Source organism: Prunus avium, chromosome 4, assembly GCF_965620075.1.
Source record: "Prunus avium chromosome 4, drPruAviu1.hap1.1, whole genome shotgun sequence".
NCBI lineage: Eukaryota > Viridiplantae > Streptophyta > Magnoliopsida > Rosales > Rosaceae > Prunus > Prunus avium.
This window is the reverse complement of record NC_142287.1, coordinates 32,451,909-32,478,905: the sequence shown is the minus strand read 5'-3', so window position 1 is coordinate 32,478,905 and position 26,997 is coordinate 32,451,909. Positions and strand designations below refer to the sequence as shown.

The 26,997-nt window shown below is 36.2% G+C and overlaps 5 protein-coding genes across 11 annotated transcripts; 3 read left to right on the top strand and 2 right to left on the bottom strand.

The window, feature by feature from the left end:
- Positions 1 to 353: 353 nt before the first annotated feature.
- RFNR2 (root FNR 2) lies at positions 354 to 3,976 on the top strand. Its single transcript, XM_021956719.2, has 5 exons — positions 354 to 597; positions 760 to 816; positions 1,584 to 1,916; positions 2,182 to 2,401; positions 3,214 to 3,976. Exons 1-5 carry the CDS (start codon positions 574 to 576, stop codon positions 3,711 to 3,713), a joined length of 1,134 nt encoding a protein of 377 aa, XP_021812411.2. The 5' UTR covers positions 354 to 573; the 3' UTR covers positions 3,714 to 3,976.
- Positions 3,977 to 6,995: 3,019 nt separating this feature from the next.
- LOC110755480 (ADP-ribosylation factor GTPase-activating protein AGD12) lies at positions 6,996 to 11,148 on the top strand. 4 transcript variants are annotated; one of them, XM_088252228.1, is made up of 9 exons: positions 6,996 to 7,206; positions 8,012 to 8,122; positions 8,374 to 8,455; positions 8,738 to 8,813; positions 9,478 to 9,641; positions 9,737 to 9,887; positions 10,060 to 10,176; positions 10,510 to 10,605; positions 10,734 to 11,148. In XM_088252228.1, the coding sequence occupies exons 2-9, from the start codon at positions 8,083 to 8,085 to the stop codon at positions 11,010 to 11,012; spliced, it is 1,005 nt and encodes a 334-aa protein (XP_088108354.1). In that variant the 5' UTR covers positions 6,996 to 7,206; positions 8,012 to 8,082; the 3' UTR covers positions 11,013 to 11,148. The 4 variants fall into 4 exon arrangements, with proteins under 4 accessions (XP_088108354.1, XP_021812384.1, XP_088108353.1 ...); XM_021956692.2 differs by having other exon boundaries at positions 6,998 to 7,206; positions 10,731 to 11,148; XM_088252227.1 differs by having other exon boundaries at positions 6,998 to 7,206; positions 7,947 to 8,122; positions 10,731 to 11,148.
- Positions 11,149 to 12,267: 1,119 nt separating this feature from the next.
- On the bottom strand, positions 12,268 to 13,285 carry LOC110747658 (GATA zinc finger protein). Its single transcript, XM_088252229.1, has one exon. It carries the CDS (start codon positions 13,100 to 13,102, stop codon positions 12,680 to 12,682), a length of 423 nt encoding a protein of 140 aa, XP_088108355.1. The 5' UTR covers positions 13,103 to 13,285; the 3' UTR covers positions 12,268 to 12,679.
- A 2,176-nt stretch (positions 13,286 to 15,461) lies between these two features.
- AAE14 (acyl-activating enzyme 14) lies at positions 15,462 to 18,977 on the top strand. 2 transcript variants are annotated; one of them, XR_002526494.2, is made up of 10 exons: positions 15,462 to 15,749; positions 15,920 to 15,992; positions 16,089 to 16,260; positions 16,374 to 16,472; positions 16,579 to 16,676; positions 16,816 to 17,009; positions 17,233 to 17,360; positions 17,474 to 17,832; positions 18,182 to 18,335; positions 18,431 to 18,570. XR_002526494.2 is itself a non-coding variant. In XM_021956718.2 (10 exons), exons 1-10 carry the CDS (start codon positions 15,550 to 15,552, stop codon positions 18,558 to 18,560), a joined length of 1,668 nt encoding a protein of 555 aa, XP_021812410.2. In that variant the 5' UTR covers positions 15,463 to 15,549; the 3' UTR covers positions 18,561 to 18,977. The 2 variants fall into 2 exon arrangements, 1 of the variants encoding a protein (XP_021812410.2); XM_021956718.2 differs by having other exon boundaries at positions 15,463 to 15,749; positions 18,121 to 18,335; positions 18,431 to 18,977.
- LOC110755498 (myosin heavy chain-like protein) lies at positions 18,759 to 25,004 on the bottom strand. Of its 3 annotated transcripts, none has more exons than XM_021956716.2 (6): positions 24,771 to 25,004; positions 21,654 to 24,249; positions 21,038 to 21,164; positions 20,097 to 20,198; positions 19,295 to 19,371; positions 18,759 to 19,159 (listed from the first exon to the last, which is right to left on the bottom strand). In XM_021956716.2, the coding sequence occupies exons 2-5, from the start codon at positions 24,098 to 24,100 to the stop codon at positions 19,312 to 19,314; spliced, it is 2,736 nt and encodes a 911-aa protein (XP_021812408.2). In that variant the 5' UTR covers positions 24,101 to 24,249; positions 24,771 to 25,004; the 3' UTR covers positions 18,759 to 19,159; positions 19,295 to 19,311. The 3 variants fall into 3 exon arrangements, with proteins under 3 accessions (XP_021812408.2, XP_021812406.2, XP_021812407.2); XM_021956714.2 differs by having other exon boundaries at positions 18,759 to 19,156; positions 24,771 to 25,003; XM_021956715.2 differs by having other exon boundaries at positions 18,759 to 19,156; positions 21,654 to 24,241; positions 24,771 to 25,003.
- Positions 25,005 to 26,997: the final 1,993 nt, after the last annotated feature.

Genomic DNA, 26,997 nt, shown 5'->3' with positions numbered 1-26,997 from the left:
AATACATTTTATTAACTACAATAATATCGACACATTATTGATGACATATTGAGTTCAATGTTTTAGGCTGGATTATACTTTTGTACAACAAATCCTAGAAGTATGCATGTAGTTGATAAAAAAAAAAACGAAGGAGAATGGTTTCAAATTTGCCCCTAAACTCTTTTGTTTGTAAAATAAAATTCATGGAAAACTGAAAATAAAATCCAATGGTCCAAATGAAAATTCAAGGACTAAAGTGGGACAAACAAAAAGTTTGGGGGGCAATGTTGAAATTAACCCCAGACTGAAAAAAATTTACCATATGCCAACCTGCCACCTTCTTGATATAAAAAAACATATTCTAGAGAATTAATTATTTAAACTCGTCAGGCGAGCATTGCAGTGAGAGAGAGAGAGTCCGAGGAGCCAAAGGCAAAAGCAAAACTCGACCTTTGGGACACTCGGAAGGATAACTTTACACACCATTTTTGCCTCCAACAACTCTTCCTCTGTATGATCTTAGTCCCCTACCCCCTATATTAAGTCCCTTGCGTCACCCAAAGCCCTCTCATACCATCCTTTGATCCAATCATGTCTCATTTGGCTATCTCTCAGGTATGCCCCCATTTCAGATTCGGGCACCTTGTTTGTTTCCCGAGAAAACGGAGGGAAAAGAATGACGCTTTCAGTCATTTTATGCTTACCCAGTTGCCAAATAGAAGATATTTGATTAATTCTGCTGTTCTTGTTATTTGGTTTTAATGATTTTGCTTGCAGGGTTCACTTACTGCTCCTGTTGGAAGCGATTTTTCTATCAGAAGATCAGTGTTCAAGGTGCGCCTTTCTTTTATTGGGGTGTTATTAATTTCCCGTATTCGTGTTTGTTTTTTAATTGGACAAAAGATTGAGGCTTGTTTACTGTCGTTACAAACTATGTGGCTTTAGAGTCTTAGGATTTTCAAATATGTTGTAAAATGAGAAGGTTCAGAGATTCTCCTTTTCCTGTAGTTATAGTGGAGGATCAGCTATTGTGATCTTGACACCATTTCTTGGGTTCTCAGCTCGACCTTAGAAGCACTTGTTAGCTTTAGTTTTTGCAGATTGCAGACTTTACGTGTCTTCAAGGATGGAGCTTATAGAAAAAAATTGCTTGTTTCATTTTTGTAATTTCCCCTTTTTTTCTTAGGATATTATAATCATAATGGCATTGTAACATTAAGCCTTTAGTTTTAAAGGTACAACCAATTGAAGCAATTAAAGTTAAATGTGATGGTGATGCTCTACTGGTGTTGCTGTTAGAAGCTGTTATCGATAGTTGTGACTTTGAAAGTTGTGTATTAATTTGATTTAATTATTTGTAAGTGCGTTGATTTAATGATTGTCGTAGGGAGATGCTTGCAATGGTAATAAATAGAACTTTTGTCACGTATCTTGCTGTATGCTTATTTCATCTGATTAAGTTGAGTACTGCTCCTTAGACTAAAATTTTGTGGTCTTAATAGATAGTATGAGTTTAGCTGATAATAGAGTACAAATTTAAACTGCTTTGTGTTTCTTCAGTCAATAATTTCTCACTAAAATTGCTTGTAATTTTGCTGCAGGCACAAAGCATAAACTTTAATGATAAATCATGGGCACCTCTTTTACCTTTGGACTTGAAAACAAAGAATAGGGGGCTGAGAAATCAGCGGATAGTATGCATGTCAGTGCAACAAGCAAGTGTTCCTAAAGTTGCTGTATCTCCTCTACAACTTGAAGATGCTAATGAGCCACCATTAAATACATACAAGCCTAAGGAACCTTATACTGCCACCATTCGTTCTGTTGAGAGGATTGTAGGCCCAAAGGCTCCTGGAGAGACCTGCCATATTGTAATCGATCATGGTGGTAATGTTCCCTACTGGGAAGGGCAAAGTTATGGTGTAATTCCTCCTGTAAGTAACTCGTTCCATAAAATTTATGTCTTCATTTAGTTGAAAGAGTTTTGACCTATACAATTCTTCGTAGCAGCTACGATTGGAAAATTGAGAGGATCATGATATAATTGTTTTCAGCCTCTTTTGATGTTGGGTCTCATCTCTTCACTTTAGTAGCCACATAATTTTAATTTTTAAACCAATTTACTGGCATGCTAATAATTGAATCTTCACACTAAATTTCTCCATTTGAGTACCTTATTGTTATTTATGTGCATAACAGGGTGAAAACCCAAAGAAACCTGGGGCTCCACAAAATGTTCGTCTTTACTCAATTGCATCCTCAAGGTATGGAGACTATTTTGATGGCAAGACAACCAGTTTGTGTGTCCGCCGTGCTGTCTATTACGACCCTGAGACGGGAAAGGAGGATCCTTCCAAGAATGGTGTGTGCAGCAATTTTTTGTGCAACTCCAAACCAGGAGATAAAATTAAGATCACAGGTAAGAGCCTACTGTTTAAAGATCAATGGGGTTTTGCTTTTTAATTAAAATAGTGTGCGGAAAAAGCCTGTTGCTTATGGGCAGGGTGGGCTATATTTTGATCTTAAGGGTCTCAGCCTGGCCAAGGCAGTGGCTCGTCCAGTTCGGCCCTTCTCTGTAAAATGGTTGTGCTTAAGCCTCACTTTTTTGGGTTGGCCTGTGCTCCTAGCTCATTTAGTCTCCCCAGCCTGTTCTTAACTTTTGTTATTTCCCAAATGATTGCCTTCTTCCAACATATATGAGTTTGTATGGCCCTTTAGTAGGTAAAAATCAATCATATATATTCTTTTTAGTCCCCCTCTTTTTAGGGTTGGGGGTTGCTAGCTTAGACATCATATTTGGCTTGATTGATTGGATTTTTCTATAAGTTGTTAAATTTAACGATGCTGTTTATTTTCATCCAAACTTGGCACTTGAGATGATCAACAACGCACACACAGAAGAAAAAAAATTGTTCTTGCTGTTAGTTAAACTAATCAAGTCAAATATATTGTTAGGAACTCCTCATTTAAGTGTTACTTCCGTAATAGTAATTGTATTGCTCACGTTGTATTTACACTGGCCATCATCGTTTTCTTCTGTCTTTCAGTTGCAAACTATGGCCTCTTAAATTAGTTCATCCGATGATCAAATATTATTTGCTTTCAGAGAGAATTAATAAACTTATTTGGTCCATTCTTTTCATTTGATGGATTTGACACTGTTACTTGTAGTTAAGATGCACTCCTTGTCTATAGTTAATTGAAGGACTATAAATAATAATAATATGGCAGGGCCTGCGGGCAAGATCATGCTTTTGCCTGAAGACAACCCAAATGCCACCCACATTATGATTGCCACCGGCACTGGTATCGCACCATACAGAGGTTACCTTCGTCGCATGTTCATGGAATCTATTCCCAAATTCAAGTTTGGCGGCCTTGCATGGCTATTCCTTGGTGTGGCCAATACTGATAGTCTCCTCTATGATGAAGAGTTCACCAAGTATCTCAAGGACTACCCTGATAATTTCCGGTACGACATAGCGCTAAGTAGAGAACATAAGAACAAGAGAGGAGGGAAGATGTATGTTCAGGATAAAATTGAAGAGTACAGTGATGAGATCTTTAAGCTCTTGGATGATGGAGCCCACATATATTTCTGTGGGCTCAGGGGAATGATGCCTGGGATTCAAGAAACCTTGAAGAGGGTTGCAGATGGAAGAGGGGAGAACTGGGAGGAGAAGCTTTCACAACTGAAAAAGAACAAGCAATGGCATGTGGAAGTCTATTGATATGGCATGAAGCCTCCTATGTTAGGTAAAATTTCTTTTGGTTAGCCAATCATCAGCTTTTACATACGGAACTTTTGAGTTAGCAATAGCATTGATATGTATCAGTAAACAAAGAGGCAAACCCATCTTCTTTTGGTTGAACCAATTTGAGGAACTCTTTGATTGTTGATTTATGTTTCATCTTCTCCCTCCATTTAGTTTTTTTATTATAAATATTTATCAATGTAATAACCAGAAAATTCAAAATTCTGGTAAATTTGTTCTATCGATTTTATTATGAATTGCAAGCGCAATGTTTTCCCTATAATTGACAACCTGTTTTAAACAATTAATGAATGTTCAAATAAAGATCATAGCTTGATAGCAACCAAGCTGTGTAATCAATTCAAGACCCAGTAAAAACTGAAATAGAGCAGAAACAATCATGAGCATGATCTGTGGAGAAGTAAGGCTAATGCAGAGAAATCTAAACCAAGAAGAAAAACTTCAAATATTTAATATTTTTTCAATGTTAGTATATGTAAATTGATACTCAATATTTAATTATAATTTATATGCCTATAAGCAACAACCCGCGAGTAACTGGCATTAGGTGGTTCTTGTTTGGAAGCGGCCACAGCTTGGATTGATGTTTTATTTTAATTTATTATTTTTTATATAAATGGTTCTTTTGTTCCAACTCAGCTTTTGATTGCGTTTAGGTTTGCTATTTAATTAACTTTGGAAAAGGAGAGGGTATAAGCCTATAATATCCACCTTCTAGGCATTTTCAAATGTCCACTTGATTCTAATATGGTGGTTGCGTACTTATTCTTAGAGTCATTTTCCAAATACATTCAAATGACCTTTTCTTTTCTTTTTCTTTTGTTTATAGGATCTTTTCTATTTATATGAGCGATAACATATTAAACTCACACACACTAAACGGATGCTAGGATTTGAATCTGGACCTTTCCTGGATGAACATTTGCTCCAAACCACTACACTAATGGGTCCTTTACAAATGACTTTTTCTTAATAATTCTATTAAAAAGTAGTATAATAGTGATTGCTGATGTATACCGATATGTATGTAATTTATTCTTGTCTATTAAGACTTTAATCTTTTTTACTATAGTGATTGATGATGTACACATTATCTTTAACAGTGTAATCCATTGGTTGATGCCTTACAAATTGCCTAAGTTTGTTTGCCGCATTAAGTGAATGGGTCATCATCCCTGTGATTGCAGCCTAGAAAAGGCTGATTACAAACCATGTTACCATCTAACATTACTAGTGAGGTCTCAATTCAATACTTGACTTATATAACTTAATTTCGATATCTAAATTCTCGCATGGTAATGACATGATCAATTATTGTCGAAATATTTTTTGTATATGTTGGCGCTAAAATTGAACGGATAGAGATGAGTGCAACTTACAAGTGATGTGGACGATCTTGAGATCGATTGACTGCTAGACGCAGATTCTTCCTGTCCCTGGATGCTGGTCCTGAATGGAAGGAAGCCGAGACTCGTAAGGTCTATGGAACCGGTGTGGAACCAGCCTGAGACCCTCCGATGCCAAAGTAAGTTTGTTTCTAAGAGCTTTTGCTGTTGACAATATATTAGTATAAAAGTCAAGCTGAAGAAGTCTCACCCTTGTATTGTAGTGAAGGGGCCTCTTTATAGAGGGCATTATGTATGCTCTTGGTACTTAATTTCGATGTGGGACTCGTGGGAGGGCCCTACGAGGTTGACACGAGTCTTTAGATATTTCGGGCGGGTGCTTCGAGGTTGATTCTGCAGAATCGGTATGGGATACCGATTGTAGACTATGCTGGGCTTGTAGCGACCGTTTTGCTGCTTTGAAACAATATCATCGGTAGCCGATACTGATTGTTCGGAGCCTTGGGCACTTGGGGAGTTTCTCTGATCCACGTGTCACTGGATGAGTGGAGGGTCAGATATGGTACAAACAGTATAGAACTGTTGAATAAGAGATTTTCTCAATAAATGAAAACGAGGAGAGGAAATTGAACATGAAACCACTTATAATATTGAGATGAAAGTATCAATAGATTAATAACTAGTTGATTCCACATATAGCTTTTAAGAGTAATGCTACACTTACCACATTTTTATCTCACATTTCTATACCACATGATGTGGCATGTCCTTGTCATATGCCACATCAATTAGATCAATGAAGTGTATTTTAATTTTTTTTTTAAAGTGTAATAAATCATAAAAGAAAAGAAAATGTTAAATAATTTTAAATGATGTGGATGTCCACCTCATTTGCCACATAATGTGATATAAGAATGGTATACAAATATGGTAAGAGTGGCATTATTCGGCTTTTAAAGCTACACTTGGTTATTACCAATTACAATTCGTGTACACAATATAGGATGCATAGTTTAGTTATGAAAAGGGTCTCAAATATTTTATGCTGCTGATATTGAAAATGCAGACAAAAGAGATGCAGCATGTATTGTGCAGTTGAGTGTGTCAACCGTCATCTAAATATAAAGTAATGAGTTATGTCAACATAGGCAACTGTCAGGTTGGAATTCATGTAAAATCAAAAGCGGCTTTGTCTGTCCACACACTACTTTTATAAATTATTTAAACACATTGACATTTAATTTGCTTTAAAAAGAGGGGAAGAAGAAAATGACTGTTTATTAATATGAAAATATAGTCGAAGGACAACTAATCAATGAATTTAATTTAGAATGTCAATCATCGAACCAATTTCTAGAAAGACAATGACTCAAACCTGAATATTACAAGTAATATTTTGGGATTGGAGGACCAGTTGGTTGGATTTGCCTCTGGAAAATAATAATTCTGGGACCGTCATAAATATTTGAAAATGATTTATAACATCTATGTATTTATCGATTCATAACATCGATAAATATATAGATGTTATAACAAAATAGACTGATAACCTAATCACGTAATGATGTAAGTATAACGATTAAATTTTAAATAATCTTATCTTATCTCAACCCAGCTAGATTGGTGAAAGCATTCTAACAAAGTCAAAGCTCATTGCGAGCATCCTGTGGGGTATGTTAGCTTCTGAATAAGAACTAAATTATAGCTTAATTTGTTAAAAACTTTTTTATTTTGGTTATCTGGTTAGCTGATTTGTTTGTCTGAACAATGTGACAGACGACATTACAGATTAAATATTTTACTTTGAAGGCGCATCTTATGCTGCGTGACGTGGCAGTCCCTCTAAATTATAAACTGCCCATCATCATATGGCATTCATTATTTTTATTCTATCCTATAATAATTCCCTCCTCTTCTCTCTGACCTCTCCTCATTAGAATAAAAATAAAAATATATAAACAAATATATAAACAAAAAACAAAAAAAACCAAAACACAGTTGTTTCAACAATCATCATTCTCTCTCTCTCCCTCTCTCTGGTGCTGGTTCTTTCTCTGAAGAATCATTCTATAAAGGACATTTCTCATTTCTTCAATTCACTGGTAATATGTCATCTCTCTCATAGATCTTTCACTGAATATTATAATTATTATTGTCAGGTGAGCTTTTTTTTCATATGTTATGTTGGTTTCTTTCATTTTCTGGTTCTATGTGAATGATAGCAGTCATTAGATGGATTTGGAGCCTCTGATTTGGACCAATTTTCCACCTTTAATGGCACTTCCTATCAGTTTTGAATGAACCCATCATTAAAAATTTGTCATTCCTTCATTGTTGATTTCAGTTTTGATTCTGTAATCATTAATTTATTACGTTTGATTGGAGCTTTCATCATTTGGAACCTGAGAAAATCAACAATTTCACTAAACTGTGCCTACCCAAAGTTTAGTTGATCCCCGTTTTCTCTTTTGAAATTTGCTTGTCCAATATTGCCGCAAAATAAAATTCTACCCGTATTTTATCCATTTGCGAACCTTTATTAGCCAAGCTATAGACATTGTAACTTTGACCAATAGATTCATTCTGAATTTGATGTGGATGTTTCAACAATCGGCAACTTCAAATGATATGAAACATACATCCATGGTTATATTGCATATTCACAGTGGTATTTGGAATTTCATTGTTTTCAAACTTATTTTTACTTGCATATGAGCTCCACGGAATTAGCTGGTTAAGAAATATACTGGAATTGCAATATTATCTTCTTTTTGTTTTTTGGTCAATATATTTTATGCTAAAGAAGTTCAAATTTTGAGGCTTTCATTTGGGGTGGTATCAGGTGTCTTTGTTTCGCTTTCGGAATCATTTTTGCTCAGATTGGTTGTTTAACTTTCCGTTTTCCAGGCCACTTCGTCCTGACTGCTTGAAAAGAACAGGCTTCAATCATTGGATGATCGTAGGTTATTAGCAAAGCAATGAATCACCGTCCAATGGAACTGGGGAGGCCTGCCTCAGGTATGCTTGTAATACTCGAAGCAAAGAAAACAGAAATATTATTTCGTACCAATTGAAAACCTTACATATTATGAATTATGCACCATAATTACATCTAGTATTTTGGTAAGAAAAGAAAGATTGTTTTTAAGTACTGTCCATATTTGTTGGGAAGTAATGTAAGCATTTTTTCATCTGTGTGTATCTGGCATAAATGTCTTTTAGTTTAATACTTTAATCTAGAAAGTGAATGACATGTATATGCTATACAGGTAAAAGAAGATTAAAAGATCTATTGCTGCAAAAAGATAATCGCTCTTGTGCTGATTGTGGTGCTCCTGATCCTAAATGGGCGTAAGTTTTCCCCATTGATACCCTGATAATGTATATGTACTTTGTGTCAGTGTTTGTATAGGCACTTAGTCAAAGACTCTGATGTTTAAGACATGCTTGTTTCACATGTAAGCTTAAGAGATTAAAGATGAGTGTTTTTGTAAAGCTATTAGTTGACATCTGAAATTCCGACACATATATTTCAAGAAAATTTAAAATAAACATGCATTCTTAGGAAAGTTCACTTCCCGTATCCTTTAACTTCTTCGATATTAAGGAATCTGTTTGTGACTTCATTTGCAGGTCAGCAAATATCGGAGTTTTTATATGCTTAAAATGTTGTGGTGTGCATAGGAGCCTTGGTACTCATATATCAAAGGTAAGGGCTCCTGATTGCTGGATGCGCCTCCAATTTAATTTTTTAGAATGGAAACAATTTTCCAGTAGAAAAACATGACAGATGATTAGTTTGGGATAGGCTGATAACCACATGTATGTTCTACCTGCCGTTTCTTTACTACCAGCAGTTATGTCATGAACAAAGATGACAACACATGTCCACCCACTTGGCCCCGAACTAAGTGGTCTCTCCCCTCCCCCTCTTCCTTTTTCTTTCTGAAATAGGTATTATGAAACCAAAGTTTGTGTACTAGTTAAGTCTTCATTGTATTGCACCAAGGCAGTCATAATTTGGAGTTTTGGTTGCAGAATTATAATATAACTAACTTTAAAGAAACAGTCAGAAGCATGATTGTTATTTACGATATGAAATCTATTGACCAAAAGGGAACATGCAAATGATTGATCACATCTGCTTACATCAAGGAAGTTAATTTAATTATCGACATGAATCCTTGGTTGATTGAATTGCATCACAAGGAAACTGGGGAAGTTTATTTCATTTCTTTTACCAAAAAATCTTCTTGTTTTTTCGGATTGCCTTCTTCTTTCTGTTTTCAGGGTGATACCCACGGTAGAACTATTTCAGGCTTGCAGGCGAATCAGTCAAATGTTGCTTAATTGATTGATATTTATTATTTCAGGTTTTGTCAGTGACACTGGATGAATGGTCTGATGATGAAATTGATGCAATGATAGAAGTTGGGGGAAATTCTTCTGCTAATTCAATTTATGAGGCTTTTATTCCGGATGGATGTTCAAAGCCTGGACCAGATGCTGGTCACGAGGAACGCTCAAAATTCATCCGGTTAGTTATGCTATAGAATTCTAGGATTTCACATTGAGCAGTTTCAATTGTTGGGTCGCTTTTCAGATATTAAAAGTAGTTACATATTCATGTAGGTCAAAGTATGAGGCTCAAGAATTTCTGAAACCTAGCTTGCGGATTAACTCAGGTCCTTCTAGAAAGAACTCTCTTCAGAGCACTCTCCAATCAAGTAGTTTTTCTAGAAAGATTATCGATAGTTTTCGTTCAAATTCTTCGCAGAAAACGGTAAGTATTGTCACATGTTATGTCTGCCTTTCAATTATGTACTTCAAGAATTAAACTTGTTGAACTCTACATGTTGTATCTGTCCATGTTTGCTTTTGGTAGAAATAACAACACAATTAGTACATGATGCGTACCAATGTAACTTTGGCCTATATTTTGAAATTGGTTACAGGAAGGTATGGTAGAATTTATTGGATTATTGAAGGTAAAGGTGATTAGAGGCACAAATTTAGCTATTCGAGATATGATGACAAGTGATCCTTATGTCATCCTGACTCTTGGGCAACAGGTTAGTATTCTTTCACTATTGCTTATTACTTGGTAATGAAGCTTCAGAATCCGCTATTGCACATGTGAGAGAGAGAGAGAGAGAGAGAGAGAGAGAGAGAGAGAGAGAGATTTAATCATTTCCATCTATACTTGGTTTTTGCATATAACAAGGAAGTTGAGGGTAAAATTTCAAAGAAAAAGGTTGTTGATGCATGCTTGTCGGCTAGACTTGATTAAACGTAATAACCCATGTATATATTGTGAACTGATATGTTAATCAGATAATTCAATTTGTGATTAGTCCAGACTGATATTTCTTTCTTTGATGATGGTAATGTTGGTGATAATGTAGACTCTTCAGACGACTATAATAAAAAGTAACTTGAATCCAGTCTGGAATGAGGAACTCATGCTGTCTGTTCCTCAGCAATATGGAGCTTTACAGTTGGTACGCATATCTATGTCTTTCCGTTACAGATACTATATGCCAAAGATCAGGAAACTCTCATGTGTGTCATTTTACTCTGCCTTTTTCTCATGTAATACTGAATGTTTCCGGTTGCCACATTGCAGCAGGTGTTTGATCATGACACATTCTCGGCTGATGACATAATGGGAGAAGCAGAGGTTGATCTTCAGCCCTTGATAACATCTGCAATGGCATTTGGGGATGCAGGAATGTTTGGGAACATGCAAATTGGAAAATGGCTGAAGTCAAATGACAATGCCCTCATAGACGATAGCACCGTTAACATTGTTGATGGGAAGGTAAAACAGGAGGTGTCACTCAAGCTCCAGAATGTGGAATGTGGAGAAATAGATTTAGAACTAGAGTGGATGCCTCTTGATCAATAGGTAAATAATTTATTTATTCTTCCCATTTTATTTTTAATAAGAATCTGTAATTTTTGGTTGAGTTACTTGTATGGAATGGCACCATACACTTGTCTCCATTCTTTTGTATTTGTTTATAGAAATTCCAGTTCTCTCTTATTTGTGAATCGTTTGACAAAAACCAGAGCATGAGCGCCTATTCACATTGGTCTTTTTTTCTCTCTTTATTTTTTTTTTCTTTTGATACAAGCGATAATCTACTTTAATCTAATCTAAATTACGGGGAGGGGGATTCGAACTCGGATGCAGACTTGGCTAAGCACATTCTCTCTTCTTTTTGTTTGTTTGTAAATATTCACATTGGTTTGCCTTAATCCACACTGATTGTCTTGTAGTTTTATGGTTGTAGAAGAAAGATGTAGGGTTTTTCGGTTTTCCTTTTTTGGGTGATAATTATTTGTAATGAAGGTTCAGAGTTACCCTTATCCCAATTCCGAACCATAGGACGAAAAGGAAAAAGAAAAGAAGGGTATTGTGGCACAGCCGCACAAGTTGAACCAAATCTTTGATCTATTCAAGCTGCTTTATTCAAACGAAAGCAACGGCCATGGTAAGTTGAAATTGTGTGGCAGTTTGATTGGGGAAATAAGAAAAAAGATATAAGAATCCAATTCTTTTTCAAATATTCGACGCAATTAACCATTTTATTTGGTTCTTCATCATTATGATTTATAAGCTAAGGACCCCATCATCATCAAATTCATGGCAGGTTATTATTAATTTTCTCATATGCAGTGGTTCAGACGCTAACTCAAGTCAACAATGTGAGCTGGATTAAAACCATACCAGCCGACAATTAATAATAATAATAATAATAATAAAAATAAAATAGCCTTTTGGTAGATACCACGAGATAGTCCTGAAGTTGAATCATGAGAGAGACATACGATGTAACCGAGTGTATATCTTTTTGTGACATAGACGAACACAAAGTGGTATACGCAGAAAAGCATACACCTCGTTACATGTAAGTAAGGCAAACACTTGAAATTAGGGCAAAAATATTGCTCATTTGAAGTTAAAAGGGTGGACATTGGATATGCTAATACGTACAATAACATCAAGAGTTACTATTTGGATTATATTTACTGACTACATTGTTGATCACCTCTCTAACACAGGTGAGTTCTACATACATTGGTGAGGCCCGCCTCTATTAGAAAGGTGATTATCAATAAATATAATATAAATAGTATTATTGTCAAACAAAAAAATCGAAAGTTCACGATAATTGTAATTATACAACAAATAGAAGCCAACTAATACAATTTTCTTTAAAACATTTATAAAAAAAACCAACTAGTTTTTGGTCTAATAATATTTCTCTCAAATGTTGGAAGATGCACGAAGTTTGTATTCCCACCTCATTCATAGAAGAAGAAAAAAAATGAATTTTCTCTAGAACAGAGAATGCTTCCTAATTGATTACACCCAGATAAGAGAAGATTGAGTGGATTAGCAAATAGCAAACGAAAAAAATTTGGACCTCTGCATCCCCTGTCATATATGATCTACCTCTCAAGCTTATTCACATGAAACTCACGAAAAACATAAAAAAGAAAAAGAAAAAGAAAAAAATGGAGCAGAAATCCAGGCAAGCACTAGTTGTTATAATAGAGATCATTACCTCATGATGACGCTGATGATGGTAATGATTTATGCTTTCGGTTCCTTAACAGATACACAACGGCAGACGCCACAAACAGAGCGACACCTGTAATCCCACAAACCAAGCTGGCCAGCAACAACACGTCCCTCACGTGATCTCTGTGCCCGCCGCCGCGTGAGACGACGCCGTTCCACCACGACGGGTCGCTCGAGTTCATCGCCTTCGGCAATGCCGTCGGCGAATTTTCTCCCCCTCCTCCGCCTCCTCCTCCTCCCCCGACGAAGAAAGACTTCACTTCCGTCGGCGACTTCGCGCTCGGCGGCGGCGAGCCCTGGTATAGGAGTCCGTGATCCGACGGCCGCAGCTCTCGACCGTCCGATTCCATCGCCACCGCCATCAGAAACACCGCGATCGCTACCCCGATTTCCATGGGAAGCGCCATTCTCTCTCTCTCACTCTCTCTCTCTCTCTCTCTGCCTCAGTCTTCGTCTCTGTCTCCAGAGACTTTAGGTCCACACACACTGCGTCGTTTTATAAGAGTATGAGCACCAAACACTACACTGTTTGATGACGTGAATTTTTTTTTTTTTTTTTTTTTTTTTTGTCTGAATTCGGAAAACCGTGTGATCGTTGTCGCCTGTCGGAGACCAGTGACCTCTCTCTATTACAATTTAGAATTCACAGAAAGTCTACTATATATGACTGTATCGGTCCTATCTCGCCGCTTGCTTTTTTGTCCTCTACTATTTACCATTTATAAACTCACTCAAAAACTTTTTACTTTCTACTTACTCTGTCAAAATATTAGAAAAATAAAAGCATAATTTCGAGTTTGTATATCAAAGCATATTTTTCGTGAATCTAAGGGCCGTCTGATAACGTTTTTGGAGAATGTTTTCTTAGAATATTTTCAGAGAATGAAAACAAGAAAACGAATTTGCATTTTCAGGAAATGAAAATGCGTTTGGTATATTAATTAGAAAACATCTTCAGGAAACAAAAACAATGAAAACGTGTCTGGTAGTACAATTTGAAATAATAAAATTGTTTTCATTCTCATGGGAACGTGTGCCTCATTTTTGTTCTCTGAAAATGAAAACAACCCCTTAAAACGTTACCGAATGGGCCCTAATATGTTAGCTCTCCACGTCTTTATACAAAAGCATAATTTCTTAAAAAACAAATTGAGAATTTGGAGTTGGAATATCAAGCATATTTTTCGTGAAGCTAATACGTTAGCTCGCCACGTCTTCATATAAATTCTTTGTATCTGGTTTAGTAATTTTTCTCTTAATATTTTACTCAAGTTCAAATTTTACTTGTATATATATCTTGGAAGTATTTAACGTGCATGACAGTAAAAGATGGGTGGGAATTAAATTTTGAAGCAACTTTTTTTCTGTTGTGACTGATGACTTGTGAGGGTGAAGCTTTTGCTTTGTATTTTTGTAAAGCTTGTTGTTGTTGTTGTTTAAGTTTTATTTTGGACTGAATGTAAAGATGGGATTTAGGCTCAAAGGATAGTCGTATCTTTCTTCTGGAGCTGATAAGAATAGCATTATTCATCTGTGATGCCAAAAGTAGCTTGTCATTTTGCTTTATCATTATACGTGATGGAATATGACCTAACTTTATCCATGCATTACCACTAAGAATATAGCATTATCTGGGGGAATTAGCTTTTTTATTAATCAGGAACTCAACTTTGATGTTAAGTTACTTCTGCTTTTTTTTTTTTTTTAAAAAGGCAAACGGGTCCAATTCAGTATAAAATAAAGAGCCTTAATTTGCTAACCAATGGTCTTAGATTCGAACCCTCATAACACATTGATAGTGAAATGAGTATGAAAAATCCCCCTTAGCAAATTAAGTTTGTTTATAATAAAAAAAAACCCTTTGTTTGTAAGTTACTTATGTTTATAAATTTAAAAAAACACACAAACGGAGTTTAACTTAATGAAAAAGAGTCTTGACTCCTTAGTGGCGTGTACGAGAAATCCCCCTAAATTATCCCATCTTCCTTTTTTTTGAGTCAAATATCTCCATCTTCACTGAAACAAAGACAATGCCACAGTGGTCATCTGTCTTTCCTTTTTCTTTCTTTTAATTCGAAGAAAGGGGACACAAATCAAACTTTTACTGTGGATATTGACAGAAATAGTAACCATTGCAACAAATCAAACTTTCAATTGTGCAACCATCGTACCATACAATTAATTTGTAGTATTAATTGGTACATTAGTGGATAAGTTGGCGGTCAAGTACATATCATTGATTTAACACTTCTATTACAATTTTCTTTTTGAAGTAAAAAACAAAACTACAAAGAGGATCCTAATAAGGATCCCTAAAGACTTTACATCAAAGAGGGTTTTACAAGTCATTGAAAATGAAACTTGTGACCAAATTAGCGTTTGCCACCAAATTAGCTTAACGATAAATATACTGATAATTGAGAATGCGGTATACACACCAAGGAAGAACATGGTGATGTTGTAACATACGAAGTGAAATTTGCGAACCACCTTCAACAAGGATGTGAGAAAAACCAAACCTCTGCACACAAGAAATACTTCTATTCCAATTGCCAAACTTATTTACCAAATTTTGTTTATCATAATTCACATTTGGGTTGGGCCCCGTTGGGTTTTATTTATAGCATTATTGCATATCATTATGCTTAATGCATGCCGTAAGCAGTAAGCTCTTATAATAATAATAATATCTATCCACGTGTTTGGACAAGATAAGATAACTTGAAATCCAGTCTTCCAATGACATTCTGCTCTGCTGTGAGCTCTCTCTACCCGCCCTTTGTTTCAAACGGGTACCTGCAGAGCTTCACAAAAACAGGACTTTTGGAAAATTCCCAACTTACACTCCATTAAAATGGGCAAGTTCTCAGAGGCCCACATTTGCCAATGCCTCAGCCTCCTGTCAACTCTCGGGCGCAATTCCGTCGTCACTGTCGCTGGCAACAGGCGAAAGACCGGCAAGGAATTCGTGGAGAGTGTCATGGGTCTGGCCCAAGGCCTGCTCCAACTGGGCCTCTGCTCCGGCGATGTCATCTCAATTGCTGCCTTCAACAGGTTCTGCTTCACTTGCTCACCAAAAATGCTTTTTGAAAACACTCTTAAGTACTAATATATGGTTGCACACGCGAGTTAGACCACTTGGCCACGACGTAGTAGATTAATTTAGACTATCGCTTGTATATAAAAAGTATACTAATATATGATCTTGTTATTAATATTATCAGTGAGTTGTATTTGGAGTGGTTACTAGCCATTGCATTTGTTGGTGCCATAGCTGCTCCTCTTAATTACCGATGGGTACGTAAGTAAACTTCAAAATTGTAATTCTGAAAATTACTTGCCATGCAAACCAAATGTAACCCAACATTTTTGTTGTGCTTTTACGCATTGCAGAACTATGAAGAGGCAGTTTTGGCGATGGAGGTAGTGAGGCCAGTAATGTTGGTGACTGATGAAAGCTGCATCCCCTGGTATTCTAAGCTTCAACTTCGTCATATACCTTCTCTTAGGTGGCATGTTTCGTTAGATTCGCCTTCCTCGGATTTCTTAAGGACTTCAAGTAATGGTATGAAGTTTCTAAGACATGGATTTTTCATTTAGATATTGTAACAAACATAAAGCATTTCTTTGGTTTACAAATTTGGTTAAGATATTACTCTTCATTTTTCAATTGGGCAGTGTTAAGTACTGAAACGATTAAAAAGGATTCCGTAGGGGACGCGCAATTAAATTATTCCTGGGCACCTGAGGGGGTTGTGATGATATGCTTCACTTCTGGTATGCGCTCTCTACTCTGTCTATTTGTTCTTAGAAAAAATTTAGATATTAGTTGGAAGATTATTGGGCGATTTGTCTTAATTACTTAATTGTTCTTGTTATGTAGGAACTTCTGGAAGGCCAAAGGGAGTTGCCATAAGCCACTCAGCTTTTATCATACAGTCCCTAGCAAAAATTGCCATTGTTGGCTACGGTGAGGATGATGTATGCATGTGTTCTTTTCATAGTTTGCAATTAGTCAAGGATGTTCAGATTAGAGTTTCGCACAAAAGCGGGGTTGAATTCGCGGTTTAGCTCAAGGAACTGAATGAGTTCGCAATGTTTAATTGTGCGGCGATTGCAGGTTTATTTGCATACAACTCCATTGTGCCACATTGGTGGTTTGTCATCAGCCCTAGCAATGCTAATGATTGGAGCACGCCATGTCTTGATACCTAAGTTTGAGGCTAAATCTGCCCTTGAAGCCATAGAGCAACATAAGGTTACTACTCTCATCACCGTTCCTGCAATGATGGCCGATTTAGTTCTCAAATTCAGGTAATGGTAATTTCCTTATAAGAATGGCTGTATGAGGAGATTTATTATGATAGTGTGCTTAGAGAGTAGAGAAAATCCCACTCGGAAAGCATTCTAATTTTTCGTTTACTAAGTATCGTATTTTACGAGTTCTGTGAAAAGGATTGATCAACATGCATTGCAAAGCCTTGTACTTGTGCCTTGTGCCATTGGTTTTCTGAGTTCTTGTTCTGAAAGCTGTCAGGGGGATTGAGACATGGAAAAGCATGGAGAGTGTGAAGAAGATCTTAAATGGAGGTGGAGGTTTGTCGAGTGAACTTACCAAGGCTGCCATCAAATTGTTCCCACAAGCTAAGCTCCTCTCAGCTTATGGTGGGTGCATCTTTCCCTAAACCTGTCTTCATATACACCTTAGAAATCTGACCTGCAAACTTATATATCTACTTATAATTTCGTTTCTTCTCTTACCTTTCTAATAACCAAAGGGATGACGGAGACATGCTCTTCATTGACCTTCATGACCCTGTATGACCCGAGGATTGATGGAAGAAAATTGCAGCTAGTTCACCAAGAAAGAGGTATTTGTGTTGGCAAGCCTGCTCCTCATGTAGAACTGAGGATCTCTGGGGATGGCTCTTCTCATGTGGGGGGGATCTTAACCAGAGGCCCACATGCGATGCTTAGATACTGGCAAGGAAGTCCACCAAATGCATCAGTTTCCGGAGATGAAGTATGGCTTGACACAGGCGACATTGGCTCAATTGACGACTCTGGTAATGTGTGGCTTATCGGACGAGCAAATGGTCGAATCAAGAGTGGAGGGGAGAACATTTACCCTGAAGAGGTAAGATCATATGTTTTATTGACCTCTGTGGTTATTATTGTTCAGAAACTAATGAGGGAAAAAAAGACATAATTAGTAGGAGAAATTACTGTGTGCAACGGTTATGTGTTAGTATTTCTTTCACAATACATATGATATGAGGGAGCGCTTATTTGTGGTGAAACCTACATGTATGTTGTGAAAGGAAGGTTATATATAACCGGCGCATACAATTTAGATTTCGTTTGTTCTAAATTACACCAATTCGGAAAAGGGTATTCTATTCCTTTATAAAAAAAATTGATATAGGTGGAGAGAATCCTATTACAACATCCAGGGGTAAATGGTGCTGTTGTGGTGGGAATTCCAGATGCTCGCCTCACAGAGATGGTTGTGGCTTGTGTTCAAGTAAGAGAAGATTGGCAGTGGATAAATACAAGCATCAGACAGTCCGTCTCAAATCAATTGCTTCAAATGTCCAGTGAGATCCTTTGCCAATTTTGTAAAGAAAAGAATTTGACCGGGTATCCTATTTTCTCTCCTAAAACAAAATGATCCTTGGCTATTATTGGGATTTCAAAATTTTCCTAATATTTTTTTTACCCTTTTTTTTTTGCAGGTTTAAGATACCAAAAGTATTTATTTTACGGAAGAAGCCATTTCCACTGACGACAACTGGAAAAATAAGAAGAGACCAAGTCCGGGGAGAGGCTATATCTCAGCTGCAATATATTATTAGCAATCTATGATTTTTTTTAATAATATTTTTTTGGTAGTGTTTACGATTCTTAAATTCATATGCCATGATGATTAATCTGTACCCATTTAAAAGTTAGATTTTTGGTTATGGTGATCAATCTGTATTCCCCATTATTGTTGCCTTAGCAAAAGCCAAATCAAGAGAGAGAGAGAGAGAGAGAGAGAGAGAGAGTGGAAATTTCACCGAGTGTTCAAGAGAAATTGTATGCACTTTGTACTATGCGGCTTTCATATCAACATAGATGAAATGAACATGTAGATGCTATGTAAAGAAATCTCTTCTGCTGGCACATATACAAAAGAAACAAAACGGGCTATAAACCTGGACGGAGCAGGTGAGAAACAAAAAACTTCCACACAGGGAAGGAGGTGGAACTTGTGGTTCACTATGATGAGGATTACCTCGGCTCCAAGGAAAAAAAAGAATTATGTTGGAAACTGTATTTCACAAAAACCAGGCTCACTATGTAACGCTGCCAATATTTGTTGAAAACCTTTCGGCATCTCTCTCTTCATCAAATTTGCTACTTGAATTCTTTGGTGGTTTTGACGAACGTAATTGCCTGACAACCACTCCAGTAACATACTGCTGTGACACAAAAGATACAGTGGTCAGACCATCAAGTACGTTAACAAACAATATCAAATGAATAAATAAATAAAAAACATATATAGTTATAGCAGTTATGCGGCACAAATGAAATCCTTACAGTTGAAACCTTACCTAGTCAAAAGGGGAGATCAAACTGTTTTAGTTTCTCCCCTTAATTCTCTTCTTACGAGCTTCAAGACCTCAGTTATCTGCAAAGCACAAGGAAAAGATGAATCAATACATGGATGGTTCTTCTGTACATCAAGCATTCCTCCTACTAGGTTATGAGAGTATCTTATTGACACATCAGACACATACCACAATTAATTCCTTCATAGATTGACAAGCCATACAAACTATAATCATATAAAATGTAAATTAGGTTTGTAACGTATATTGACTTAGTTTTATTAAGTGTTAATTAGTATTATTTAATGTAATTGGAAATCTAGTAAGTGAAACTCAGATATAATTATATAATCGCATAGTCTATTGTGAATTAAGTGTGTAATTTATCATAAGGTGGTTATATGAAGTGTTAGTTACTTTTTAGATTTTAAAATGTTCTCAAAGATTAAAAATTCAATGAACTAAAGATGCCCTTTCACCTTGGTGTTAAAGCTGCCATCGGTGGCACTTTAATGTCATAGATTTGTCACTTGTGCATGAAATTTACCAGTGCAATTGATGAATAATGGATTGAGTTTGCCATTTTTTTAAAAAATATTCCCACAATTTTCATGTTTTTAAGTAAAGTTTCATTGATTCCATATAATTTTATTTGTTGTTTTCATAGACATCTATAATTTCGTAAATACAGACAACTGATATTTCCACCAAATCAACATTTCATCCTTGCACACAGGTACCCAAAAAATATAAACGAAATGTATATATATGATAAATCACGAACGAACAGAAGAAAGCATCTTACTCCAGGATAATGCTGCAATATTGGTGAATAATGATCAAGGCCAATGTATATTTTTTCAACAAGGCTCAATAGAGTGTCCACCTCATCCCCCAAAAGATCAACCTGAAATCCAATGAAATATAATCCGTTATATAAGCTACAAAATTACAAGTTTATTACGGTCTCTGTATAAAAATACATGGTATAGACCATTTCTAATGTTTTTATGACCTAGAGAATAAAAACTTTGAAAGCTATCTGTAATAAAAAAATTTATAACTTATATACTAAAAATACATCTAGTTGAACTTTCAAACACATTAACTCCAAGACTTTTGAAGTAGAAAAGATAATTTTCTATGTAGTAAAACCTCATAATATGTGTACGTGTGCATATGAATTACATATTTAGTACAAAGTCAAGTGATTTGAAACACATGCACACACACAGAGAGAGAGAGAGAGAGAGAGAGAGATAATTATATTATATATGCATGTTCATCGATTCTTTTAATTCTATTTTTCTTGCATTGGATAGATAGATGCTATTGAGAAAGAGATATAAACATCTTCTGTAGGACACTGCATTCTTACTGATCAATGCAATGGGTGAATCTTACTCTACAATTATGAAGGCCAGATTCAGCGTCCCACATAATCACACACACACATATATATATATATGAAAAATAGCCAAGTAATTGTACATGTATGAAGATAACACTTTATAGTACAAACTAAAGCTTAATATTGTGAAACGGACAGGAAATCAGGGCCAGTAATGGAAGATAACTTCCAATTATATTTAAAATACCACTATCATCCAACAAAGCATCTCAAAGTATTTTCTCCCATAAGTATATGCAAGCAACAATTCACTTACATGAGTTTCATAGCATGAAAGACAATCTGAGGCTAAACATCAAGTTGAAATATGCATAATACCTATCTGATTTACATACCTCGGCTTCAGCTTTTTCAAGATCAGAACATTTCCTTTCAAATCTCTGCTTGTATAGCGACCCTCTTCTTACAAGTACATTAGCTTTTTCTTTAAGTGAATGCGATTGAGAACTCAAACGCTTCAACCTGGAAACAAAGTCACAGGTACATTAGCTTTTTGCGTAGCAAATGTCAGTGGAATCCAGAGGTCCTTGATGCTAAATAAATTTAGCACCAACTAGCTGGATCTCTCTAGCTAAAGAATAAATTAAGGAATCATCGAGAAGTAATCACATTAACATTATAAAAGGTGTGCTCTAGAAGTATCATTCCATTCCAGAAACTGAGAACTTACAAGGCTAACTTTACAGGTTAACTAAAAATGTTGTCGAAGTAAGCAAATTGATCTGATACATATCATTTCTGCTCTCATACCCACCTCTTTCTAGGCACTAAATCAAAATCTTTTACATGCATATGCAGATTTTGAAAGTAGACACATACAACCTATAAGATTAACAAAGCATTACAGGTCTCAAGAATCATGCAAGAGCGAGGAATCAATTTTATACACAGAATTAGAGCACAAAAGGCATTTAGAGGTAAAGCACTTATAGGTAACAAAAACTCAAGTACCTTGAACATTTCCCTGAAATATCTTGTGTTACTCTACATTCAAAATCAGTAACCGCTTTCAATAATCCACGGCTATAGACAGCTATTGATTTCAATTGCTCCTTGAGCTCCCTTTCTTTAGCTTCAAACAAAGATACAGTGTTGTGCTTCTCTTGGTTGACATCAAGAAGCATCCTTCTCTCCTCATTAACTTCCCCCAACTCTTTCATTGCTAGTTCAAGCTTCTGATCTAACTTGCATATCTCTGCCTTATGTATTTCAATTTGCTCCAATGCCAAAACCAAATTACGACGTGCAGCATTTGACTCTTCAATACCTTCTGAAATCAATTTCTGTTGCTGAAATGTCTCATCCCTTAAATTTTCAAGCTCTTGAGCAGCTAATTCATATCGCTCCTTTTCCTTTTCCAAGGCAGCTGTTGCGTCCTGTGCCAACTGCTCCTTTTCTTCTGCCAGAAAGAGTACTTCTTGCTTTAACTTTTCTTTGTTTGCAACCTCAACTTCTAATTTTTTTCTTTTGTCTAGATTTTCCATCTCAAGCAAAACCCGAAGTTGATTTTCATTGGTATATTTCATGTTCAGGTTATTGAGTTTCTGCTCGGCATCGTTCAAGGTTTCTCTGAATACAACTACATATAGTTCTTGCATGATGATGGACTCCACATTCAAATCTTCAATTTCACATTGGCCAGTAGGTTCACCATTGTTTGCAGCTTCTTTAAATGTACTTTTGTAAATTTCTTGCAGAAGATTATACTCCACTTGTGACTCTTCAGCCATGCATTCAATTTGATCCACTATTCCCCTGAGAATACAAGAAAATGCATCTTCACGAATTAAAGCTTCAATATGTGCATCTTCTATAGTTGCATTAAGATTTGCGGTTGTTTTTAACAACTTTGCCTCAGCCAGAGAGTGCTCTGACATTTTCTCTGCAGCTTCAGAAACTTGTTGTGAAAGGAACTTAACTTCTCTCTTCTTATCTGTGAGCAAATCTCTGAGCTGGTGATTTTCTGAAAGGAGTGATTCCAGTCTGTCTTTCAAACTGCTAAGACTTTCTTCATTGACACCAAATGTAGCTATTTGCTCATGTTCAACAAGAATGTCATCTAATTTAGAAATAACCTCAGATATTCTCCTCCTAAACATGTCAAACTCCTTATTCTTCTTTGATGACAAAGAAGATCCCCTTTCTTTCAACAATTCCCGCATGCGGCTGAATCGGTGTTCAATCATATCTTGCACTTTAGATTCATGATTTCGCTTCAACTTAGTCATCTCATTATTATAATAATTTATCAATTCATCTCTTGACATATGCATAACCCGGGTAGGATCCAAACTTTTTTGCATATTTATTTCTGACTCGTCATCCTTGCCATTTTCATCATGCTTGCCATTTTCTTCCCAAAGAGATGATGATGATGATGTTGATGTTGACAATGATGACGATGATGGAGATGGAGATGATGAGTTAAGATTGTTTAAAAGCTTGCGGTGGGAATGGTCTCCCTTCTTAAAATTACTACTTTCTTCATCAACTTCCAAGGATCCATGAGAAGATAGCTGCCCAATGTCAGAAACATATAGCAATTTAGAAATGGTGTCTAATTCCTGACGTAAGCTTGATATCTCTTTCATCCTTCCATGCCCGTTCACATTTTTATCACCATAAAACCGGTATAAAAAATTTTCTTCAACACTCCAAATACAATTCGTCATCACAAGTGCTTCAATTTCTGCTTTAAACTCCTGCTCCTGTTGCCACTCACATACTGATGCCTTTGACAAGCGAACCATTTGTTCCACCTGTTGATAGCTAGTTTCTATTGTACTCTTTAGACAATTGAGCGTCCTATCCACATCAATCCATCTGTCTGATACTTTATCTTGCAGTATGTCACTCAAACCCGACAACTGAGAACTAGAACCAATTCTCTTAACTGAGCTACGCCCTCTTATGCTATCAATTTCTCTCTTCAGCTTCTTGAACTGCTCTTTAGTTGCTCCTCTTAAGCTGCTCAAAGATTCTTCTATTCTATCATGCTCTAAAACAGCTTCAAGAAAGCTAGGATGTATCTTGTCTTTGTTACCTTCTTTGACAAATCTGTTTGACTCTTGGTGCACTGCTAAAGACCCCAACAATTCATTTTCATCAACACCCACATGGTAAACACGTAACATTTCTTTCAATTTAGTCACCTCTAGTTCTTTATCAGCAATTTTCTCTGCTGCCTCTTGTGTTACCGCATTCACCATACCCTTGATGACCGAGTCACTCACCATCCTCGATATGGTCAACCGGTCATTGATATCTTGCCAATAAGAATCAAAATCCTCAAGTAAGTCGACATCCCGATTATCATTTTCTTTCACATCATTGCTAAATTGCATCAACCCTCCATTGCATGATTGAACGCCATTACTCATGACTTCTAAACTCTCCATAGCCTCTTAGATTCTTCACAGATATAGAAAGAACATCACCAGCAAGACAGTGCACAGAGTACCCACTAACAATGTATTATCCCCAGAAAGTTAATCACTTAGGCCGTAACAAATACCAACATACCATGCAGACTTGTCAAACTGCGAAACTTCAGATGAAAAAAGAAGATATATCAGAAGCATACCCAGTTGAGAATCGATTAAAAAAGTTCTGATAATTTTAATCTTGTCAAATCAACTAAATTTCTTGAAAGTGGGAAACAAATTACAAATCGACCTGCTTTGGTGCCAACAAAAATGGAAGAAAGCAAAAGATAAAACAGTATCCAAGTCATTTAAAAACAAAAGACACACACACACACAGTACCTAAGTCTAGTCTTTCCAACTTTGTTCATTTCTACTAACACATAAGTTAAGAGAAATAAAACGATCTTCTCTTTTCACTTTCGTCCATTTTCCCAGCGACCAAACAGAGCCAAGAGACCATACGGAGAGAGAGAGAGAGAGAGAGAGCTAAAACGAGCTCAAAGACCAAAATGAACTATTAAATTCAGCTTTTTAACTATTCTTTCTTTTCTCAACTTAAGCTTTTACTAAATCATTTCCAGAACAAAAATTTGAAAATAAAATTTGAACATCTAAAAATGGAAGTACCAAAATGTTACTTACCAGTGAAGAAGCTAAATCCAGTGATAATGCTACGATTGGCAAAAATCAACAGTCAGAAAGTGTTCGAAAATCCCGAGAAAACTTTGAATTTAGGGAAAGCTGCTTGTCTTCCTCTGAACAGAAACTTTTCTAATTTCGGGTCTGGTTTTAGGGTTTATGGAGGGAGAGCTTGGGGTGGATTTGGTGAGCGGGAGAGGGAGGGCACGCATTTGCCCCCGTTATTCGCCGAAATTACGATAATTGACCAGAGTTTGACTTTGGCATTGAAATTGCTGCGTAAATGTTTGGTGTGACGTGAGCGTATAGTCATTTTGTTCTTATTTGGCATATCAGTATTATTGTCCTCTAAATCTCTTTTCTTCTTCTTCCTTAGTTGATCTTTTTATATTTCACCTGAAATTTGAACCTCAACGGTTAAAACAAGAATGGTTTCCCTACCACCATATTTATTCACCAGAAATTTTTCACTCAAATTTTAGTTAATTCTGACGAGAATTAAGGTGTTTAGTCCGAAACATGTTATGGTGTTTTCGTAAACAAGTTTATGAGATGATTTAACTATATATTATTAATGAACAATAAGCGATAGTATATTGTTAATTAACAAACAAAAGTATAAAACAATTATGTGCTGAATATGAGTAAATCTTCTATATTGACCAAACACAACAATACATCAAATTAATATAAAGAGAATCACGCACAATCCAAATAATGACTAAATCTCCGATCTAGTCGTAATTTAATTAAGGCACATCAAATCATTGGTAAGACCAAGATTGAATTCAGGCATCTTTGAAAGTAGTTTGTCCAAGTATGCAAGCACATCAAAGTAAGCAATCATGTTAGTCATCATCACTTTTTTTCGTCAAAATGTTTGTTTATGTCGTACTTTGTTACTTTAGCTTTATTTCTTTAATTGATTGTCTTTGCTCATGTTAATTGATGCTTAACATGCAACGAGTTTGAAATGTATGGCCCACCGATGAGAATTAACTTGATAGTTTAATTTGATTGATGTTTACGAGGTGCTATTGGCTACTGTTTTACCTAATTGTTCTCTTACATTAATGAGTGTGGTTTGAAACTTTTTCTTAAAGGAGGCCAAGTTTTGGTTACTTGAAAATTTAAACATTACGCGGTTTTGCTTTTATTTTATAGATACATGGATAAACTGAGAAATTATAGAATGGTACCGTACCACCACGTCAGCTGGTGACACTCCCACTCAAAATATGCCATGTGTCTTAATTTTTTAACAACTCAAATTTTATTTTACAGCTGGATTTATTTTTATCCACTGAAATAAAATTAGAAAAATAAAAAAAAAACTTAAAGGAAAAAAGAAAAGAGAATATCTCAGCAACCCAACCCCAACCCCCACGCCACCCAGATCTTCCTCTTCCTCTGCTTGCGAGTAAGCCAAATCCCCATAGCCCAATAAATTATTGCTACCATGTATCACAAAGAAGATTAGGTATTATATTGGATCTAATAAGAGAGATTTGGTAGCCGTGCTAATGTAGGGGGTTGTTAGTGTCCTAAGGCGTGTTTCTTAGGATGCTGGAGTTTTGCTGTTTCCTTTTTTTGCTGCTTTTTGTTCTGTCTTTTTCTTTGGTAATCGAGGATGCCTCATCCTCTTGATTTCTAATACAAAAGTTTCCTTTCAAAAAAAAAAAAAATATTGGATCTAATAAGCATTTGGATGGTGACATGGTAAAGCATGATTGACGGCCTCTCAAGACTCAAGTCGGGGTGTCGTTCGTGAGACTAAGGGCGTTGTTGGGTTTTGGGGATTGTGTTACGGTTGATATGATACACCCACCTCCCATCCCAATCTTCTTCGCGAATCACATCTGCTAGGGAAACCTTCATCAACGAGAAAATATGTATGGATCTAGGGGATAGTCACTGAAAGGTTGAGAAAGTTAAAAAAGGGCAACAGAGAGAGAGAGAGATGGAGGGAGAGAGATAAAAGATAGGGAAGGGACGACGGCCAGAGCAGGCGGCGCGAGGTTGGCGTATTGCGGTGGGCGGTGGCTCTGCTCTTTTTTCTTCTTCTTTCGATTTTCTTATTTTCTTAATTTTATTTTAAAGGGTTAAAATTAGGTTGAACTCCAGGTGTAAAATAAAATTTGAGTTGTTAAAAAATTAAGACACATGGCATATTTTGAGTGGGAGTATCACCAGCTGACGTGGTGATACAGTACCATTCTATAATTTCTCG

What these genes read in the sequence shown, in the direction of transcription:
- RFNR2 (XM_021956719.2), top strand. Translation starts at nt 574, where the DNA reads ATGTCTCATTTGGCTATCTCTCAG. An exon ending in CTCATTTGGCTATCTCTCAG is followed by an intron (nt 598 to 759) that starts GTATGCCCCCAT and finishes TTTTGCTTGCAG; the next exon opens with GGTTCACTTACTGCTCCTGT. An exon ending in GTTATGGTGTAATTCCTCCT is followed by an intron (nt 1,917 to 2,181) that starts GTAAGTAACTCG and finishes TGTGCATAACAG; the next exon opens with GGTGAAAACCCAAAGAAACC.
- LOC110755480 (XM_021956692.2), top strand. Translation starts at nt 8,083, where the DNA reads ATGAATCACCGTCCAATGGAACTGGGGAGGCCTGCCTCAG. An exon ending in GAACGCTCAAAATTCATCCG is followed by an intron (nt 9,642 to 9,736) that starts GTTAGTTATGCT and finishes ATATTCATGTAG; the next exon opens with GTCAAAGTATGAGGCTCAAG. An exon ending in TCCTGACTCTTGGGCAACAG is followed by an intron (nt 10,177 to 10,509) that starts GTTAGTATTCTT and finishes GTGATAATGTAG; the next exon opens with ACTCTTCAGACGACTATAAT.
- LOC110747658 (XM_088252229.1), bottom strand. Translation starts at nt 13,102, where the DNA reads ATGGCGCTTCCCATGGAAATCGGGGTAGCGATCGCGGTGTTTCTGATG.
- AAE14 (XM_021956718.2), top strand. Translation starts at nt 15,550, where the DNA reads ATGGGCAAGTTCTCAGAGGCCCACATTTGCCAATGCCTCAGCCTCCTG. An exon ending in TCAATTGCTGCCTTCAACAG is followed by an intron (nt 15,750 to 15,919) that starts GTTCTGCTTCAC and finishes TAATATTATCAG; the next exon opens with TGAGTTGTATTTGGAGTGGT. An exon ending in GATTTAGTTCTCAAATTCAG is followed by an intron (nt 17,010 to 17,232) that starts GTAATGGTAATT and finishes GAAAGCTGTCAG; the next exon opens with GGGGATTGAGACATGGAAAA.
- LOC110755498 (XM_021956716.2), bottom strand. Translation starts at nt 24,100, where the DNA reads ATGGAGAGTTTAGAAGTCATGAGTAATGGCGTTCAATCATGCAATGGA. An exon ending in ATTTCAGGGAAATGTTCAAG is followed by an intron (nt 21,165 to 21,653) that starts GTACTTGAGTTT and finishes CTTTGTTTCCAG; the next exon opens with GTTGAAGCGTTTGAGTTCTC. An exon ending in TTGAAAAAGCTGAAGCCGAG is followed by an intron (nt 20,199 to 21,037) that starts GTATGTAAATCA and finishes ATTGGATTTCAG; the next exon opens with GTTGATCTTTTGGGGGATGA.